Source organism: Homalodisca vitripennis, chromosome 7, assembly GCF_021130785.1.
Source record: "Homalodisca vitripennis isolate AUS2020 chromosome 7, UT_GWSS_2.1, whole genome shotgun sequence".
Lineage (NCBI taxonomy): Eukaryota > Metazoa > Arthropoda > Insecta > Hemiptera > Cicadellidae > Homalodisca > Homalodisca vitripennis.
The window spans coordinates 146,267,333-146,287,592 of NC_060213.1; the positions used below are offsets into that span (position 1 = coordinate 146,267,333).

A 20,260-nucleotide genomic window follows, 5' to 3' on the forward strand; every position below is an offset into this window, starting at 1 on the left:
ATTAATTCTGAAAACTTTCTAACACATTGTTTAGTTTCGTAAAAAAGGTTTAAATACTGTGCAAATTAATGTTCAGTTAATGCAACTATTTTTATATTTTATAAGACAGTTTAATTAAAGAGTTTGAAATTTCAATTTGGCATAGTGATTTTGATTTAAGAATATTATCGTTTCTGGGCTAATCGTGAATTATTATAAGGATCTGACGCAACTGGAGTGGGAATGAGGCAAATCCTATCCGCAGTCCAGAGCTCGAGCGAAACCTCAACAATCTGGCGGTTTGCTCATATATCCGACAGGCGCCACAAAAACCTGCTCAATTAAATCTATATTAACAACGTTAAGCCTTCTAAATAGTAGTTTACAAAATTACACGCCCAAGACAATGACTTTCAGAATTTAGTAATGTGACAAAACAAAGGAAGACTGATTCCAATTTAACAATGTGCAAGTTAGGTTGGGGTAGGAACTGAGGCAGGTCATTTGTTACACTGGTCACCCCGCCTCACGGCCACCAATTCTTCCACCTCCGCTAAGCAACCGGTGAAGCCTGTTGCTGATTTACATTGTTAAACTCCGACTTGTACTTTTTATTATTTCTTCAGCTTTGTGAAGTATTATTATTAACTTTCACATAACTGGCGAAATACAAATTAGTTTGATAGCATTCACATCTAATTTTGTTTTAGAATGTCGTGAATCATGTCCTTGTCCCTTAGTAGGCTACATTCTTCTTTTGAAATACTCAAAACTCACTAACGTTAAGCCAAATGCAACAAAGGAATAAGTATCATTATCCAAATCGATCTTGCCTTTGTAGACATTAAATTAGTTATTTTTAGCTCAATTTGTTCTTGAGTTATCCCATTGAGTGGCAAGATTAGAGATATTTATTATTACGTAGGGATCTTTCCTATGTAGTATATCTGTGTAGCTCGATTTGTTCTTGAGATATCTATCTCAGTATCGAATATGTATCATTATCCAACTCGAACTCGCCTATGTAGTTATTAAGTTTCATGCGAGATCTCTGTAGCTCGATTTGTTCTTGAGATATCTATCTCAGTATCGAATATGTATCACTATCCAACTCGAACTTGCCTATGTAGTTATTAAGTTTCATGCGAGATCTCTGTAGCTCGATTTGTTCTTGAGATATCTATCTCAGTATCGAATATGTATCATTATCCAACTCGAACTCGCCTATGTAGTTATTAAGTTTCATGCGAGATCTCTGTAGCTCGATTTGTTCTTGAGATATCTATCTCAGTATCGAATATGTATCATTATCCAACTCGAACTCGCCTATGTAGTTATTAAGTTTCATGCGAGATCTCTGTAGCTCGATTTGTTCTTGAGATATCTATCTCAGTATCGAATATGTATCACTATCCAACTCGAACTTGCCTATGTAGTTATTAAGTTTCATGCGAGATCTCTGTAGCTCGATTTGTTCTTGAGATATCTATCTCAGTATCGAATATGTATCATTATCCAACTCGAACTCGCCTATGTAGTTATTAAGTTTCATGCGAGATCTCTGTAGCTCGATTTGTTCTTGAGATATCTATCTCAGTATCGAATATGTATCATTATCCAACTCGAACTCGCCTATGTAGTTATTAAGTTTCATACGAGATCTCTGTAGCTCGATTTGTTCTTGAGATATCTATCTCACTGTCGAATTTTCAACTGAAGCTTTATTAAAACTTTCAAATCTATAGCCCAGTTATTCGTCCTCCAAATACTCTGCGGACAGACAGAAGAGATATTTGGTCTCTTGAGTAGTAGGCTTCGCTGATGCTCAGAAGTACTATAGTACACGTTGCATACATTCAAAAGCACATGTATTTATAGAATTTTAATTTTTTTAAATCAGATTTATATATACATATAATTACACGTTACAATTTTAATTTATAACATTACACATTTAACTACAATTTTAATTTATAACTTTATATTCCTTGTAATAAGCAAAATTATTTACTCTTTGTACGTAATTCAAAATTAGTTTTATTAACATATGATGTTTCTTTTGTTTATTATTTATTGTTGATATATTTGCTTATTTACCTACTGTATATCTCTTGAAAATGTCTTAATTTTTATGTTCTTTTCTTCTATTCTTTTCTATCCTTATTGAAGATATATATATATATATATATATATATATATATATATATATATATATATATATATAGTGCGTAATTAAGTCCCCCATAACTTGCCAATAACTGTTGCTAGGAACGTCGTAACCAACGTTCAAGCCATTGTGTTTCTATTAAAACGACTTTTAAAATGACATGTCACATAATAGGGGTTGCAGTTTGTAAATTTAAAGTTAATTCTTTTTTTTTAATTATGACTTGAAGAAGTGGCACATGTTTAAGGAATATCACTTACGGACATGCAACGTAATAATATTAGGTAGAAATACGCCTACACCACATTCGCTGAAGTTTCACGGAAAATTAAAAATCTATAGGTTTATCAGGCTATATGTATAACTATAACAAACGTTCACAAGATACGTACTGAAACTCAGACATTTTTCCAGTCCCTCGATTGATATGCTCCACTAACGCTCGATTAGAAAGTTCTTGTAATAAATTGTCTATATTAGACAGTAATAAGCCCAATCTATATTCACCCATTTCCTTCCTTCATCACATTTATCCTTCATTCTTTCATTCGTGTTCGACTTAAAATTATGTAAGGACAACGTCACAAGAGAAATGCCTAAAAAATGTCCAAATTTGCTTGAAAGGTCTCACTCATTAATATAACTTTACGATGCTATGAGTACATGTACCACGTAAACTGTGCATTTGGAACCAGGAACGCCATTAAAATGCAGAGATTGAACGAACAGTCGAGTTTGATACCATTGAAAAGCACCCGGTTATTAGAGAGAGCTGGCTGGCATAGTGTTGTTATAAAGCGCGAGAGAGGAAATACATTTCCTTGTTAAGGTGTAAGGAAAGACGGCGGCCTAGTGGCATAAATCCTGGTGGTGGTGATTTTCGGTCGGTTGGGAAAGGGGGGTTGTCCTGCTGGGATTCACGGAAAGGGAGAGGGTGGAGGTTAAAGTGAAAATCTACAAGCTCCCAACAAATATCTGTTCACATTTTGCCACAGCCCAACATTTATCTTGTCCTAGTGAATTACGTGTTTACTTGATTTCGTTGGAGTGGAGTAATTCATCTTGTATTACTTTTATTGTTTTATAATTTACGATAGTCAATCTGTCAAAACAAACTCTATTGTACAAATTTAATTGAGAAATTTCGGGTTTGGTTTTGTTTTATCAAAACCAATAGGACAGTAAAACAATTAAGCAAATATATAACATATCGAAAGACGAGATCAACCCAACTCGCATCTCAATAAAATATGAACCGATGGGATTGTGTCAAGCCACTAAAACAAAACATATTCATGTTAGTTTTAAAAGCATACTATTGTAGTTTGTTTTGTTTGAGAACAAGGTGGTAGAACGCCACACGAGGTGTTGCGCAACAGGCTTTGTTGAGTTTGTATGCAACATTTCTAGTATATAGCTCATTATATTCTCCAGTTTGTTTTGTTTGAGAACAAAGTGGTAGGTAGAACGCCACACGAGGTGTTGCGCAACAGGCTTTGTTGGGTTTGTATGCAACATTTCTAGTATATAGCTCATTATATTCTCCGATTCTTCTCCCAACAGACAATCTCGATAGAAATTGTATCGACCTAGAGAATGATAGGCTTCAATTAATCTCAGCCAAATTTCATGATGGACATTCACCATCATATAAAGAAATGATGCTTATAAAAATTAAGTTTCATGCAAAATTTAAAGTCTATAGATAAAACGTTTCTCGAGGTATGCCACACGATACATTCACACTTTGTTTACTAAGTTGGTGTTCATAGCTTTGTTTAAAATTTATTCTAGATACCAAGTCACAAAATTTAAAGTCTATAGATAAAACGTTTCTCGAGGTATGCCACACGATACATTCACACTTTGTTTACTAAGTTGGTGTTCATAGCTTTGTTTAAAACTCTAGATACCAAGTCACAAAATTTAAAGTCTATAAATAAAACGTTTCTCGAGGTATGCCGCATGATACATTCACACTTTGTTTACTAAGTTGGTGTTCATAGCTTTGTTTAAAATTCTAGATACCAAGTCACAAAATTTAAAGTCTATAGATAAAACGTTTCTCGAGGTATGCCGCATGATACATTCACACTTTGTTTACTAAGTTGGTGTTCATAGCTTTGTTTAAAATTCTAGATACCAAGTCACAAAATTTAAAGTCTATAGATAAAACGTTTCTCGAGGTATGCCGCATGATACATTCACACTTTGTTTACTAAGTTGGTGTTCATAGCTTTGTTTAAAATTCTAGATACCAAGTCACAAAATTTAAAGTCTATAGATAAAACGTTTCTCGAGGTATGCCACACGATACATTCACACTTTGTTTACTAAGGTGGTGTTCATAGTTTTGTTTAAAATTCTTGATACCAAGTCACAAAATAAGATTCAATTCAAATATATATGTTAATATGTCTCATGTTAAATTCTCATATTGTTATTGTTTGTTAACAAATTTAGTTATTCTGCTATTTTCTCGTTGCCATCAGAGTTACCCATAAGAGCGATTTAATGTTGTTCGTTAATGATCAGCCAAATCTCATGCACCGTCATCAATCTCAGTGATGCCTATTTATATAGGCTAATATGAAACTTTTGAAACTGCAAATTTTCAAGTCTATATAGCAGTTAGATCTCGATACATAGCGGAAAAAACAAACATGGTGAAAGTCCCTAACGCTTAGCCAATGAATACGAGTATTCAATGGCAAGGGCAGGATCATTTCTACAGCGCTCTAGAGTCTTCTATCGCGAAAATGTCAGACCTGCTCAGCATAGAGTGAGAAGATACGAGCAACTTCCTTCTCAAGCCGGCATACAGTTTCTAAATGGGCTCCTTGAAGAAATAAAATCAATAAATGATCTAAATCGGTTCAAAATTACATTGCGACACTTTTTAGTGTCTCATTCATTTTATACAGTTAGTGAATTCATGGACCATCTCACTACCTTCAATGTGCGGTAGTACAGGGGCGCTGACATCCAAAGTTATTTTTATTAGTCTATATATTAATTTTACTGCTTGACATATTTTATTGTTAACTAAAATCGATATTGTTTACGATATTTTAAAATTTGAATCGTTAGCATAAGACATTTTATTATTTTAATGAATATACAATTATTATTGTTATGTGACGCATGCTATGCAATGTTAAAATTGTTTCTGTCAATATTGTATATTGTATTGTATTGTATTTAGTAACCTTATAGTGAAATACATTTAAAAGTAATCAATAAGCTTACTATTATCATGGGGACAATGTTTAGGTCCTGGTGTTTCATCGAATATAAATTCGTGATTGTAGCCTAGACCATTTCTTTCTACCAAAGTTTACCAAACAATGTTTGGCTCAGTCTCATCTGAGTCATCAACTAGGCCTATGTTATTCAGGTCATGGTTAATTCTTGTCCTACCTCGAGATCGTTTTTGTTGTTGACCAGAAGTACTTGGTGCATCCAGATCGATGTTTACATCAGTTTCATCGGCGTTTCCTGGGTCATAATCCGGGTCAGCATCAGTGTCGTCGTCCCCGTTATCAACAGATCATCATCATCGTTTTCACCGTCGGAAGATTCAATTTCGTTCAAAAAACTATCACTTAGTTCACCTGCGTCAACAAATACACCGGTGCCAAAATTATTATCTTCATTTGCCAAAAGTTCCTGTACAAGTGTGTTCTCACTCACTGGAGATCGTTCACGTTTACGTTTATTCATATTTGAGACCGAAATAACTTAAAATATGATAAATAAGATACGTAAACACGAAGTAAAACACTGGAACAACAAATATAACCTTCTACTGCACTAACAACAGACGAAATAAATCATCTGATCTCTACAGAAACTCTAGCCAATCGGAGTCAGAGCAGCTGGGCACAGATCAAAAACAAAACTTACAAGGCTGTCATCTAAAGACACGAAAACCAAAAGGGGTGGAAATATTTTCTACATGTAGCTCGTATCCTTGTGAATCGGTTCACGTAATATCACGTTATTTGAGCGGCAGCAAGTACGAAAATAAAAATAAAAGCAAGCGATCCGACATATAGGATCGCGGCGTTTTTCGAAGATGTAGGGTGGTCCGATATTTCTTGAAAGTTTCAGTATGAGACATGAGGCAGGGACAACTATAGCAGTCACCCCATCGACGCAGTCGCCCCGGCGTCTCATAATTTGCCATCACATGCTGGTATTAGGTTGATTGCTGATAATTAGAGTAGTGTACTTGTCCCATTTTAAAACACAAATCAGCTGATTAGCGATCTTTGGAATGTCCCTACAACAATCACGTAAGAGTTTCTGACCTGAGATACTGTAAAATTCCTTTACAATAGTCTCTGTTGGTTGTGTTGTCCAAGTAGTTGACCGTCTGGCCGCAAGATGTCAGAGCTACCAACGCCGCGCATGCTCCTGGAGCTCATTACGTCCCGCGCATCCGCGCTACCAAGACTTGTGCATGTTGGTGTTTTGTTTCATAGCATTTATTACTGTTGTCATCTGTTTATAATTCACCGGCTTCGCGATGGCCAAGGGTAAAATGACTGCCACGTAAGTATTTCAACCTATACTCCTCTATCATTTTTTACTACATGTACATTCACGATTTGTTCAGTTTTGTTTATGGTGTTTTATCCACAACAATTCATTACGCCGGTGTTGGATGAACTTTTGAAGCGCGATTTTACATGAAAGAATGGCTTTTTAAAACTAGTTATTTGTATATTTACTCCTGATTTGTTTGCTCTATAATATTATTTAATGCATATTATAGTAATTAACGTGAAACGTTGCAAAGTATAGGTTGATGTTATACTGTATAAATAGATTTATGTATATATACTTATATTTTGTGTAGTTGATTGAGGTTTATTTGAGCAAAGGTATTCTACTGTGTGGGTGGAAGAATAAATTGGTTTCAATTAACCAATATTTGACGTTATTTATATGTCACGTCTTTCTTGAATTTAATTTAATATTTATATTTTATTGTTGACTTTAAAATTACGATTGGTAACAGTAGCGTAGCCAGAAATTTCGTTCGGGGGGGGTCCGAAACCGGGAGATCCGGGGGACGTTTTGTGTGTTATTTTCCAATGAGTTCACTGGTAAAAGGTAAATACCAAAAATATGAGCTTTAGTAACTATGCCTTATAGAAAGTGGAAAGATGTAATAGGCAAATTCAACTCTCACAGCAACTCTAGTACCACAAATTTTCTTGTATAGCTACAGAAACTAGTTCAAAAAACTAGTAACAGAAAGTTCGATTCTGGCCGAGTATAAGGCATCAAAGTGATGTTGGATTCACTGGATAAGAAAGAAAAAGAACAAAACAGAGCTTCACTCAAGCTTATAATTGACACAACTATATTCTGTGGAAAAAATGAAATACCCCTTCGGGGACATTGGGCCACTGACGGTCGAAACCCTTTAGAAAAGGAGGGCAATTTTCGAGCGTTTGATCGGGTGCAGATCAAACTAACGGTCGGAAAATGCACCGGAAAAACTCTACTGATTAGAAGTTCGGCTACTTTGGATTTCACTGATTAAGGTATTTATGAATGAGTTATAATGACGATTTTTTTGTATCATTACACTGTAGACGAGTATATAATTATCGGAAAAAAATCCAAAAAATCATTTCGGTCGGAAATAAAATACACCTGAAAACTCTAATGATTAGAACTTCAACTACTTCAGACTTCAGTTATTGAGGTAAACGTGGTATTTTTGATTGAGTTAGGACGACGATTTTTTTGTTATCATTAAAAACTGTACTCGACTACCTATATAATTATCGACAAAAAATCACTTCCGGTCGGTAAATACCGAAGAAAAGCTTTGAACATATTCAAGTTTAGACGATTTTGGATTTCACTGGTTGAGTGGTTGAGGTAAAAGTGGTATTTATAATTTTGTTAGGACATTGATATAAATAGCTTTGCGCTCTATAGCAATACCGTGATTACACTACACTATCCGAAAGGCCGAGCCCATAAGTATCGTTTGATACTTTATGATTTAAACGAAAGGACAATTATATTTTTAACAACGGTCACTTTAATCAATTAAATCAATCAATTTAATTTTTGTAAACAAGAGTAAATGATAACTCTCCTTTTCTTTCTCCTGCTCCATGCTTTATTTTTTAATATGTCTTAAAATTTCGGGGGGGGTCCGGACCCCCTGAACCCCCCCCCTTCGCTACGCCACTGATTGGTAAATCAACTATTATTTCAATACATTATGTTGTCGTGTCTTCTTTTTCAATTTCATTTTCATTTTTTTCATTTTTCTTTTTTATGTTTGAAGTTACTAGGCCTATTTTCTCAAAACAATTAGTTACAAAAAAAAGAATAATTGGCAATAACAACAATAATATGCCAGCAGTAGCTTAATTATATGTATACCATTAAATAATTGTATTCCTAGTAATATTTGACAGAAATTAATCATATAACATATAAACAAAGCCACACAATAAAAACAGGTCCATACGTTGGAACTATCATACAAAGTATATGAATGTAAAACATCATAACGAAATAAGCGAGGTGATCGTGTACTGCGTGTCAAAATGTCAATTGATTCGTGGTAGAAACGTTCACCAATACGAAACTAGAGGCAGGGACAACTTAAGAACTCAGCAACACAGGCTGACGCTATCTCAACACCTCCCACTTCGTGCTACATTTTCCACGTATTAAATAATTATAGTCAAGTATCCACCTTTCATATTTCCTAGTAAAACTATTTTTGTACTCCAATGTCAGTACTGTATGTATATTACATTTTTGCCCTTTATGTTATTACAATATGTTTACAGCCATTAGTTATCGTTATCGCTATATAATCTTCATACCTTGGAACCGATCGAATGGAATCAATTTTGGATTTGTAAAAAACTTGATTTTGTTAAATTCATATTTATGTCACATGACTGTAAAAGTCTATAATTTCATGTGTAGTGATGAAAACATTTTCTAATGTTTTGTATTCAGGGAAGTTAATTGAAAGAGATATGAATTAAACATAGCAAATATTTTCCAGACCTGAATTGAAGACATAAAAAGCGATTAAGCAAAAAAGGCTTCATCCACTTCGACACCCAAGCCCGACCTAGTGCTAACAATGAACACAAAGTACACTTCCCCCGGCTATCCATCATATCATTGTCGATACGGTTCACGGCTCTGAGGACCTCTGGGGAATTAGGTCATTACTGCGGTGTCCCTATCTCATATTTGTCCGTATATAGGTCTACTACAAGTTTCTATAATAGACTTACTACATATGCCGTGCCGGCCAGAGCATATTAAGAGGCGTGAAGAATCCACTGGCATACCCAGCAGTTTAATTTTGGTGGAGGATATAGTACGTATGTATTGTTTTGAAGTAAACAAATTAGGAATACGTGTTTACATTTGTGTCCCTATATACCCCAATGTAATGTCCACCTGAAGTAATAATCCTGCAAGGCTCTTTACTAATATTACGCACGCCGATGCTAAGTTTGTTAAATGTGTTTACGTGTATTTTATTCACAATATGTTTAGAATGAATAGAAATATGAAATAATGCTGTTTGTTAAATCTCTCAAAAACAGTGTATAAAAAGACTTTTCTCCCGATTCCTTGAGTTGATTTTGAGGAATTCGCAAATATGTAGAGCGCGAATTTAAGTCCTCGAGCTGTGTCTTCAACTTCCCGCAGTTTCTCAGTTGTGAAGTAGAGCGCTCGATCAGTATAGTTCCACATTTGAACACTCTTCGGTCAAGTATGCCTTCAGGCGAATTCTTAACATTTCTTAGATCCATCAAATAATCCCCAAAAGCTTTTTGCTTTTGGAGAACCTAAATTTTGCATGACTTAGTTTCTTGTTTGAATACCTGAACTTGTAATAAAATACTGTAGTAGAACTTGAACTGGAAGTTTAAAGTTAATACGGATGATATAAATTATTTAAATTAACTAGCCAACATTCAGTTAGGCTGCTAGACACAAACAACGTAGAGAAAAATTATCAGAGCGAATACTCATAAAAAGGATATTAACCGTTATTATGAATTTTTAAAAACCCTAATCATAGAGTAGCAGGTTCGTTTTTTACGTTGCAGACAATTCAGCGTGTAAAAGAAGGAGGGTCCTGGAAGTTCTCTACTGATAGTAGAAGTTCTTGCTAAGTTTAGGAAGATCATGCATGCATGGGAAGCTTTATGCTTCGGTAGTGGCAGGAACTTAAAGTCTGTACTATGCCATAGCATGTTATAATAAGATACACTTTTGGATTGACGCGCCAATCCTTTAAGGATCTTAGTCTTTAATCTACTAGTACAGTCTGCAATATAATGTCCACAGATTGTAGGTTTAGTGGAGGGCGTACGTGGTGTAATCAATCGAATAAACAATTCAACGAAGCTATATTTTTCTGTCTAAATTTCCAGAATTGTCTACCTTTTACTAATATTATCTTTACAGTAAATTTAAGTATTAAATTTAATAAAAATAATAGATTCCCAACTCATCATACCTAAATATTGTGTTTAAAGATTTTATTTAGCTCAAAATCTGATCGATAATTTTTTAAGTAAAATTTAATATAAGTTAATTTAAGATATTTCTACAAAAGTACGCACACTTAACATTTTAATGCTGAAAACAATCCATTTTACATTTAAAAGGTGTCATTGTATAATATATTAGATAATTTATTAAATGTACAATGTTGTTGTTCGGCTCGGTATAAATAGTAAAGTCAATATATTGAAGAAAATGCATGGCAAATGGTATGTACCCTTTTATTAAAGCATCCCTTAAAAAATCTGGCATCCCGTTTAAAACCACCACGTCCAAACGTCTCTTCAATTTTTTTTTAAAGATTTTGTACATCAATTTACTAACTATATTCCTCCAATCACTTGTGAATTTTGTTTCATTATCACCAACAAGTTGACTGTTAACACGTTTCCTTAGATAAGTATAGAGTCTTCAAGGAAGAGGAGAGTTCAGCAAGATTTCTCTGTACAAACCAAATCATACTTTACGGTTTTATGGTTACACGTAGTGATTAGACTAACTAAGATGAAGACCGTGAAGATTCTGCCTCAGTTCCAGATCAGCACCTTAGCGTGATCTTCGGACGCGGCGGAAGTAGGGCCGGGAGGGCGAGGCCAGCAGTCGTGATGTTCAAGGTTTGCGAGTGTTGTGGGTCGCTGACCTCCGGGCGACCTTTCACTGCAGGTGCAGCGGCCGTCATCAGCTTCTCCGTCTAGCAGCCACGCGTCTTGCGCCTGTTTACCCTGATATCGCCGAGTTACGCCTGATAACAGGGTCAAATACCCAGAGGGACGTGTGGAGTTATAGTTTCGCTCTTCAGTTTTGGTAACCCAGTGGTATATGTTAACATTTTCCAAAGACACATCCCTTCTCTTGTATCCAAACCGGAATAACGAAACACGCATGACTGGTGTGTACTGTTTGTTGTTAATTGTCGCGATACATGGGTCTCAAAATAAACGTTTTAAGTAGTTTCTAAAGAATTCAAACCATTTTCTTTCTGGTTTATTATCTACTTTTGCTAAATTGCGTTATTTTAAATTATTCGTAACACGTTTCAAAATAAACGTCAATTTTATCTACACACAATTAGTGTTAGTTTAATGAATTTTTATATAAACGTGTTTTTTACCTGTACTTACGTGGAAATTCGGAAAGGATGTCTGTTCCATTTTCAAGTTGGAAAGTCAAACTTTCACAACAGAGAAGTACAGACGAGACATCTTACCCTAGAAAATCACGTAATTTCTACTTCTATGTCATAACATATCCATCTGCAGGAACCTGGGTGGGTCAGTTTGTCCACCCGTTTCACTTGTAGAAGTAGGTGGATAAAAGAGTTATCATGGGCGGTTCACGAGCCTGAGATTAATTTTTCGTTAGGATCTTCAGGTTTTTTATCCTTGCCATAGCAAATGACTTTACGAGCTCTTTATCAACAGAAGGTCAGAATCATAGTTATTCCTGAGCGAAATCGGTGAGGGATATTTCCGACTTAAAATTGCCTTCATGGTTCTGAATTCGATAATCTCGATTTATCAGATAATCCAGTAGCGGTCTATATTCCAGATGATATTGACTCAGTAGCGGTATTGATGTCAATATCAGGAAAAGATATTATCTGATTGGTCTCGAGCTCATGAAACCAATATTTATTCAGCGGATTAGTTTAGCTCTGAACTAACGATTGCCGCGATGTACGAAAGTAGGGTGGGCTCGTGTGCACTAGGTATTACTCCTTCTGTTACAACTTTGTATACTTTTATTCTTTCCATTATGACTCAATTTAAAAACAATTGGTCGAACCTAGGACCTCCGAGTATGAAATGGCCTGATTGTACTGATTAAGTGTAATTCCTTGACGACAATTCATAATTAACTGTCTGAAGTATGTGGGAATTATGCTCATTGCTTGTTGAGTTCTGATTGACGATAATTCCTAGCTAGTGTGTGCATATCCAATATGTGCTTCCTCCATCTGTGCCTAGCCAAAGAATAAATGGAAATTTTTCACATATCTCTCCCAAACAAAATGTCTACGAATAATAATTCAGAATTAAAGCGCCACGTGTCACGTAGAATCAATAAATTGCTCAACCATTAGTATTGTTGTTCTTAGTGTCGAAAGCAAAAACAAAACAATGGAAGGAAAAGTCGCTCAGTCTATATACGATCACCTCAGTAATGACGAACATTTAACATTTGTTACTGAGATAGATTGACATATTTCTCTCATATGTATAGTGGTTACAGTCAATCGCTGGACTTCTAAGGACCATTACTCGATACGAACTGTTGCATGACTAAATACTCTCGTATTCATTCGAAAACCTCGATTACCTCATAAATTTATCCAACTCAACTGAAAATATCTAATGTATTTGGTCAACAGTATACACAACGTAAACGCCTATTTACTGGAATTCAAAGATAACGGATTTGGATTAAGCAAATCCGACTGTAATGCTAGGAACTGGTTTTGCACATCATAACCTCAAATTAATTATTGAGTTTAGCCCCAGTTCACAACGTCACAACTCTGTCACAGACTTGACTCCTGGAATATGGAGCAATGTCAGTCTGAAGGCGTAGAAAAGTATTAAATCAGACATCGTGTTTAAAACATCTTAGTGCACTCAACTGTACACCTGAGGAGACTATGAGAATACCTCTCCACATAGATTCCACTTGATTTTGTAATCTGGGCGTCTCTGGCGTGGAAACGATGCAAAGAGTTCGATTTCAATTTCTTCGTCGCCCTTTTTTTGCTTTTTCAGACTGACATGACTCCAGATTCCAAAAAAATAATTCTGTAACAGCGTCAGACTCCAGACGCTGCACTAAGCGGAAGTAGAACTGGAGCTGACTCAATACTTCCTGCGTTATGTGTAGATAACCTCAAAGTTTCCGAGTCTATTCAACTTGGCGCTACGACCAATAACTTGAAAATGACATTTATAAACACTCTAGTGTAATATGGCAAAAGAGTTCGTATTGACCAAAATCTATTGTTCATTAAATCTTACCGATTCTGAGACACTCAGAGACTTTCTAGCCACAAAGCGTCGTTTTCAATTTGCTGATGAGACAAAAGTAGATCTTGTCAATAACTGTCACATTAAACGCCTCTTTCGACCGAGGTCAATGAAACCGGTTCTGCATAAAAGATATCACAGCTATATTAATGACCGGACTGACATTACCATCCCGTATAGCATACCGATATCCGTTCTATTCTTACATAGTGATTCAGCTCGGTGCAATATAAACACTGAGGGCTTTCGATACCATTCTCTCTTAATGGTCGACTCACCCACGGTTTAGACGAAGAATGGAACACCCAAGCAGACGGAAACAGAACAATAGAATATCATATCGGTAACCTTCTCATCTAAGTACTTGCTACAGGGTACAATAGTAAAGATATTTATACGTGAACAGATAGACAAATGCATCATTCACAGACTCATTTAGTCTGCCCTCCCAACAGGAATAATTGAAATTGTGTTAGCCTACTGAATGGTAGGCTTTAATGACAGGTAGCAAAATTCAGCAGTTGGACATCCACCATCATAGAACTCCTTCTTGTCTATATAGAAATGAAGTTCCATACAAAAGTTATGTCTGTAGATCTGTAGATGTCTAGGACCTTTCTCGAGATACCTTGACCCAAGAAACATTTACATTTGTCTTCATTGAGTTGGGTTTCATAGCAGCATTTGAAAAAGTTCTGGTGAAGTAGGATACTACAATGCAAGAGCGTGTGGAAATCAAATCTGGCCGAACTTGAAAGTTGACTTTCCACTACTGTATGAATAAGCTATATGTGTTAACATGTCACATGTTAAAATCTCAATTATATGTAGTAAGCTATTTTATTGTATTCATCATGTTTACCCATAAGACTAATGTAAAAATATTTCCTAACGTTCAGCCAAACCCATATAGTGAAATACATAATCATCAAACTCATTGTTGCTCGCCTGCAAAATTTAAAGCCTATCAGTTCGTTTTCGAGATATCTTGCGGATAAAGAGACATACTGAAATTAAATTTTTGTAGCCCCATGAGGAATAGGCTTCGCTAACGCTCAGCTAATTGAATTTAATGTAAACTTTACACATGAAAAAGAGAATTGACACAAGTTTCGGAAACGTCAAGTTTCAGATTTTGATTCATATAATTAGACCAACTGTCACATTCCAAAAATCTCCAAACGTTGTTATTTTACTAAAAGTATTTTTTAACCTTAGAGACAGTTCAAGGGATATCAAATCTGGCTCTGGTGTGTAATAGACACACGTGGAGTATGTAAGCCCAGAACAATTAGGCTTAGGGCTGGAATCCAGTAGGAACCTAGATCGTTAAAAGGGAGCCCAAAATTGCAAAAAAGGTAAGAGACATAAGGCCTGGAAACATTGATCTTCTCAACACTTCACTTTCAAACAAATAGAAGTTTCTAAATTTAACTCAATCCGTATAACAGCAATTTAAAACGTTTTGCGATGTCATGCTTTTTCACCTAAATATTGGCTGTCCTTCAAAAAGCATCAGAGTCGTCCTCAGAGGGCAAGCGATTGGAGCACTAAAGGCATATTAGTTTCAAGATAAAAACTCAATTTTTTTCTCTCAAATCGACGAAAATATCTCAAGCGAAGAATTTTAATGTTTTTTTTGTTTTCAAAAAGTAAAAGTAACTTACGAAGAAGTGATCCGCCTTCTGTTTAAATTCACTTTCTCTATAAGATATTTCCAGTACCATTGTAAAGAGTTTTCTTTATGTCCCGATCAGGAATATATATACCAACAAACGCCAATTTCGACCATAAAACGTCTTCTTTCGGCTCTTTTAATTTACTTTCGATCTAAGATGTTTCAAGTGACATAGTTAAAGTTTGCCTCTTTGTTTCGACGAAGAAAATATATAGGCTAACTTGCGTACTATTTAAAAGTTGCTGAGGCCAAAACGAATCTGATCCGACTGATTAAATTCACATCCGGCTTATGTTGGTGTTCAACACCACGTTGGATCAAAAGCGTCTACTACCAGCATTTGTAAACTACTTCCGGTCTAATGTATTTACGGTTCCACAATTGAATTATGCTGTTGAGATAACCGAGAAAGTGATCACGTATGTTGGGTTTAGAATCCAACTTGTAGATTAATTTCTGGTGCTGAAGTGATTTTTATGTTTAAAAAAAAATATGTATTAGACTATGCTTCTGGCATAAGGGGAAGAGTGTGTTATTCATTTGCTTTTCTCTAACTACAGTAAAAATTCCATACACAATGTCATGGGTGCTAACCAGATTCGATTACCTTACTTGCAAACATTTACTACTTTGTACAATGAAACAGTTTTTATAACAGTGTTTAAATAGTATTTCCATTGCATTGATCATTGGTGCAATCTAAATTTAAATGAGATAATAACTTCGTATTTACAACTTGCATAGCACTACTGATCAAACACTCTACAATAATTTATTATTTTCTAAAATGTTTCAGCCTCTTTAATAAATTTCAGTTGAAACTGTTAACAGCTGCTAAGTATCAGTTCACTATGTATTACGTGTCTTAGTGCAGTCTGCTGGATCCAACATAAAACATTCCAAATTCAAAAACAATTTTTAAATAAAAATTTGTTGAATAAACAATTTAAATAGGGCAGAATATAAATATAAACCGTTCACGAATCCACATGAAGACGCACAAAACATTTCATTAAAATCGGTACAGTCTTTTAGGAGTTCAGTGACATACACACGCACAAAAGAATTTATACAATTTTTTAAGTAGAATACCTTAATATAACAGTAAATCATAAAAAATCCAGATTGTTTTAGTATTTTGAAGGACATAAAGTTTTTGTTGGTGGCGCGGAACATTTGTGCCAAAATTTTTGGTAATCAATCTTTACGGTTGCCTTAAGATAATTGGGCAAAACTGATACTTCTCCTGGCCAACATTTCATACTGCATTAGTTTAAGTTCATTATATAAGTTGAGAACGAACCTGGCCAACTGGACGACCTGAGGCAATGGCCATGGTGACAAATCTCTCGAGTATTGCGGAAAGTGACGTAGTTACAGGATTGGCCACGGGGGGCGCTATGCGTGGTTCCCACCTCCAACTGGAACCGGGTGAAATTAGTTCTGTGAACAAACACTGTCGCAACTTCAACCCGCCAGACTTTTCATCATTATTTGTTTACCTTCCCGACAGACTGTTGTACGTCTGTTTTTACTTTATTGACCAATGTCAAAATTTGCCAGTTGAACATTTCAACTTTGGTGTTAGAGAGAGGCTTTGAATTTGAAATTAAGAAACGTCTGCTCCAACATTCCCAAGATTGTAAGTCAAATTTTCAAAACTATTTCAAAAGATCCTTTTTTGTACTCTACTTACTTATTTAAACGTTTGAGTGCCCTAGCCGCTTTAAAAACCTAAATTTGGTAATAATGAAATGAAAACGTCCTTTGACAGTTATTTTTAGTAAATTAATTAAACGCCACTGCAATAAATAGCATAGGATTCATAGTATTACATAATTTCTGGACCAATTATATCAAAATTTTTTTATGTTAAGGAATTCAACTTTCCTATTCTAAAGTGCAGAACGTATTTTCTCCTTGGAGATTATTTCTAACTGTCATTCAATAAATATTACGAAAATAGTATTAAGATATGTGTTGCATATGAACAGTTCATTTTACTAGAAATCTGGCCAAACCAGATCGTACAATTCCTTAGTGATCAAATACTTAATGAAAAGTATTAAGCTACTCGGGATGAGTGGAAAGTAGCAAATACCAAACTTGGTCAGGAGCCTCGTCTACCTTTCTCATGGATTAAGAGGGAGTTAGAATCGTCCATTTTTCATTATTCAAGGATGAGGATTAGGACTGATCAGTCTATGATGATGTCATCGCCCATGAGATTCTTAATAGGATTTTATCAAACAACGTCCATCAACTGGCGGATCGGGGCTCAGCCCCTATCTCTGTTACTGACTCACTGCGCGTTCGCCGAAGGAAGAGAAAGTCCTGGAAGATATCGACAAACCCACGGGCTGTCAGTACGGTGACATATCTCCTTCTCAAGCTTATCTCACATAGATATCACTACTACCACGAGTCCAGCCAGTCATCGGAACCCCTTAATCCAAAGGCTAACAAGAAGTGATTCTTGTTCCAAAGTACAAGTGATAACTCCCCAGAACGATTGAACGATCCTACACGGATTGCTAGGAGGGACGTCTAAAGAGTTCACTCTCAGATCTACCCACAACTCTGGTACACGAGTGGAAGATTTTTGACTGGATGGCGACTTATAATAAACCAGTATAATCTGCGAAGGAGCTGACGAACTGCATGTGGGTTTTTGCAATAAGCGGTTTGCACACCATGAAAGTGTTCGAGTATCGGTGTAAATGTTTGATCTGGTCGTGTGAGGCTGCAAAGTTTTGAGTATCGTTTCTGCTCGCTAAGGGAAATAAACATTAGGTTTCTCGGAGATGCGTGGCCTCATGAAGCTTTCTGGAGAATAATATAATAACCAGATTTTGAACGTTATCATGCAAGAGTGGAATGCCACAAGGATCGATTTGATGGATGATTTAAATGGAGTAGTGTGGTGAATACAATCCCCATCCATTATTATTTTTCTCTCTAACTTTACCTCTCTTCCAAATTTCTTTTCCTTTGAAATACTTTCTCTTTTGCTCTATATGGTAAGCTCTCCATTAAAACTATGTGAACGCTTTAATCAATTACTGACCTCATCCAACCGTACGCCATCCTTAGCTCAGCACAGATTAATACGATAAGGTCCAATATTGTGGGGACTAGAGCTTACTTTAATTTTTCTCTACCTGCTTTCATTTTTGCATGCGTGTGAAAAAGAATTGGGTTTGTAGTAGAGTTCGGTGTGATATATGAGTCGCGGACGAAAATAAATTATAAATCCCAAGCCACCGGGAGAAATTGCAGTAGTCATGACCCTCTCAACATACGTCATATCCTGATGCCGTGTGAATTCTGATGTCCAAAACCTTCTCAGAAATGCGGATGGGGGAGGAGAAGAATGAACCACGTGCTTATTAAAACCAATGAAATTGCAAGCCTAAAGTACGAAACCCAAGGGACACTAAGCAAGTTTGATAGACCAAGTACAAATTTAAAGTGGAGACTGAGAAGTGGTGTGTGCCGGAACTTTGACTTTGAAATCACAGACCAATAGAGGTGAATTGGGAGACTCGATCGTATTTTATTGGCTAAACGAACTACCATTAATCGACAGTGTCGTCACTTCCTCATTTTGGGCATTCACACCTGGGATTGTCACTACCGTTTGTCAAGGAATCTGGCTCCAGTGACTTCACTCTCTATTGAGCTTAGTTTTCATCTTATTTGATTTCGAAATTAATAGTTAGTCGCTGTTAATATAACAAAGTTGATTATTGTTTGAAAAGGATAAATAAAATGTATTAAAATAATAAACAACACAACATAGACCAACTGACAACTGACTATCGGGATTGTCCCCTCTCATCTTCTCTCCAAATTAAAGAGAGATGAATCCCGTTTACATAAGTAATAATTTTTTTTTTTTCACTCAATATCTTTATTTGTTTTTTGTCTACTTTCTCTACAATATTGCTAATTATCGGAATTTTTATGTCATACCCATAAGTTATTCTACTTCAGATAACTTTTTTCTATTAAAACATTTATAAAATGACTTTACACACTGCTCAAGATAAAATTCGAATCCTAAAAATTTCAACTCGGGTCTACGCACAGACCATTAAGGCCCGTGTAGACTCTTTTTCCCATGTTATTTTTAATTATACAGGTAGCTAATTAACTAAATCATAAATATATATATATATATATATATATATATATATATATATATATATATATATATATTAAATTAAATTATTTAATGTTAACTATTTTGGATTCTATTACTTTGAATATTTTTTTATATTGTATCACCATTAGATATCTAAATGCTACATTTGTTTTCTTTTTCAATATAATATATGTACTTCTGTTCGTTTCAGTATTTTGTAGAAATAAATGTGATTTGATTTGATAATACTGTAAATGAATAATTCTAAATGAGTTTCAGCATTTTGTTAATTAAAGAAGACAAATTTAGAAAACAACGACTCTTGAGTTTCATTTTCAATTTCCCGTAGTGATGATAAGTAACTGAGATACTCGGCAATTAATTAATTAATCAATAACAAGAAAGACGGAAACGTCACATATAACGAACCCGCCGCTTTATTTGAATAATTATTCATTACTAACAGCCTGGTCTATCTACTGTATCTCGAACTCTGTTTTCAAGCAGTAAAAATTGTCGATCTTTTATTTACCCAACTACTTATCTAATCTTAATTTGTGTCTCTTAGCATTATTCCTTTAAGCAGGAGTATCCACATTAGGATACAACAGCTATTACAAGTTACAGCTGTGCAGAATGTGTGTCGGCATCGCTCGCAATGAAACGGGAAGTTACTCGTTGAGGCTATCAAC

General features: G+C 35.4%; 1 protein-coding gene across 2 annotated transcripts in view; it reads left to right on the forward strand.

Annotated features, from left to right (window-relative positions):
* Positions 1–20,260, forward strand: part of LOC124366473 (transmembrane ascorbate-dependent reductase CYB561) — a 143,711-nt gene that overhangs the window by 59,528 nt on the left and 63,923 nt on the right. The window contains exon 1 of one of the 2 annotated variants that reach the window (XM_046823056.1): positions 6,589–6,703. The exons of the other annotated variant lie outside the window; for it this stretch is intronic. Within the exon in view, the coding sequence (XP_046679012.1) occupies positions 6,678–6,703 (26 nt within the window). The 5' untranslated portion in view covers positions 6,589–6,677. Of the gene's footprint in view, positions 1–6,588; positions 6,704–20,260 lie in introns of those variants that run through there. 2 annotated transcript variants of the gene reach the window in all.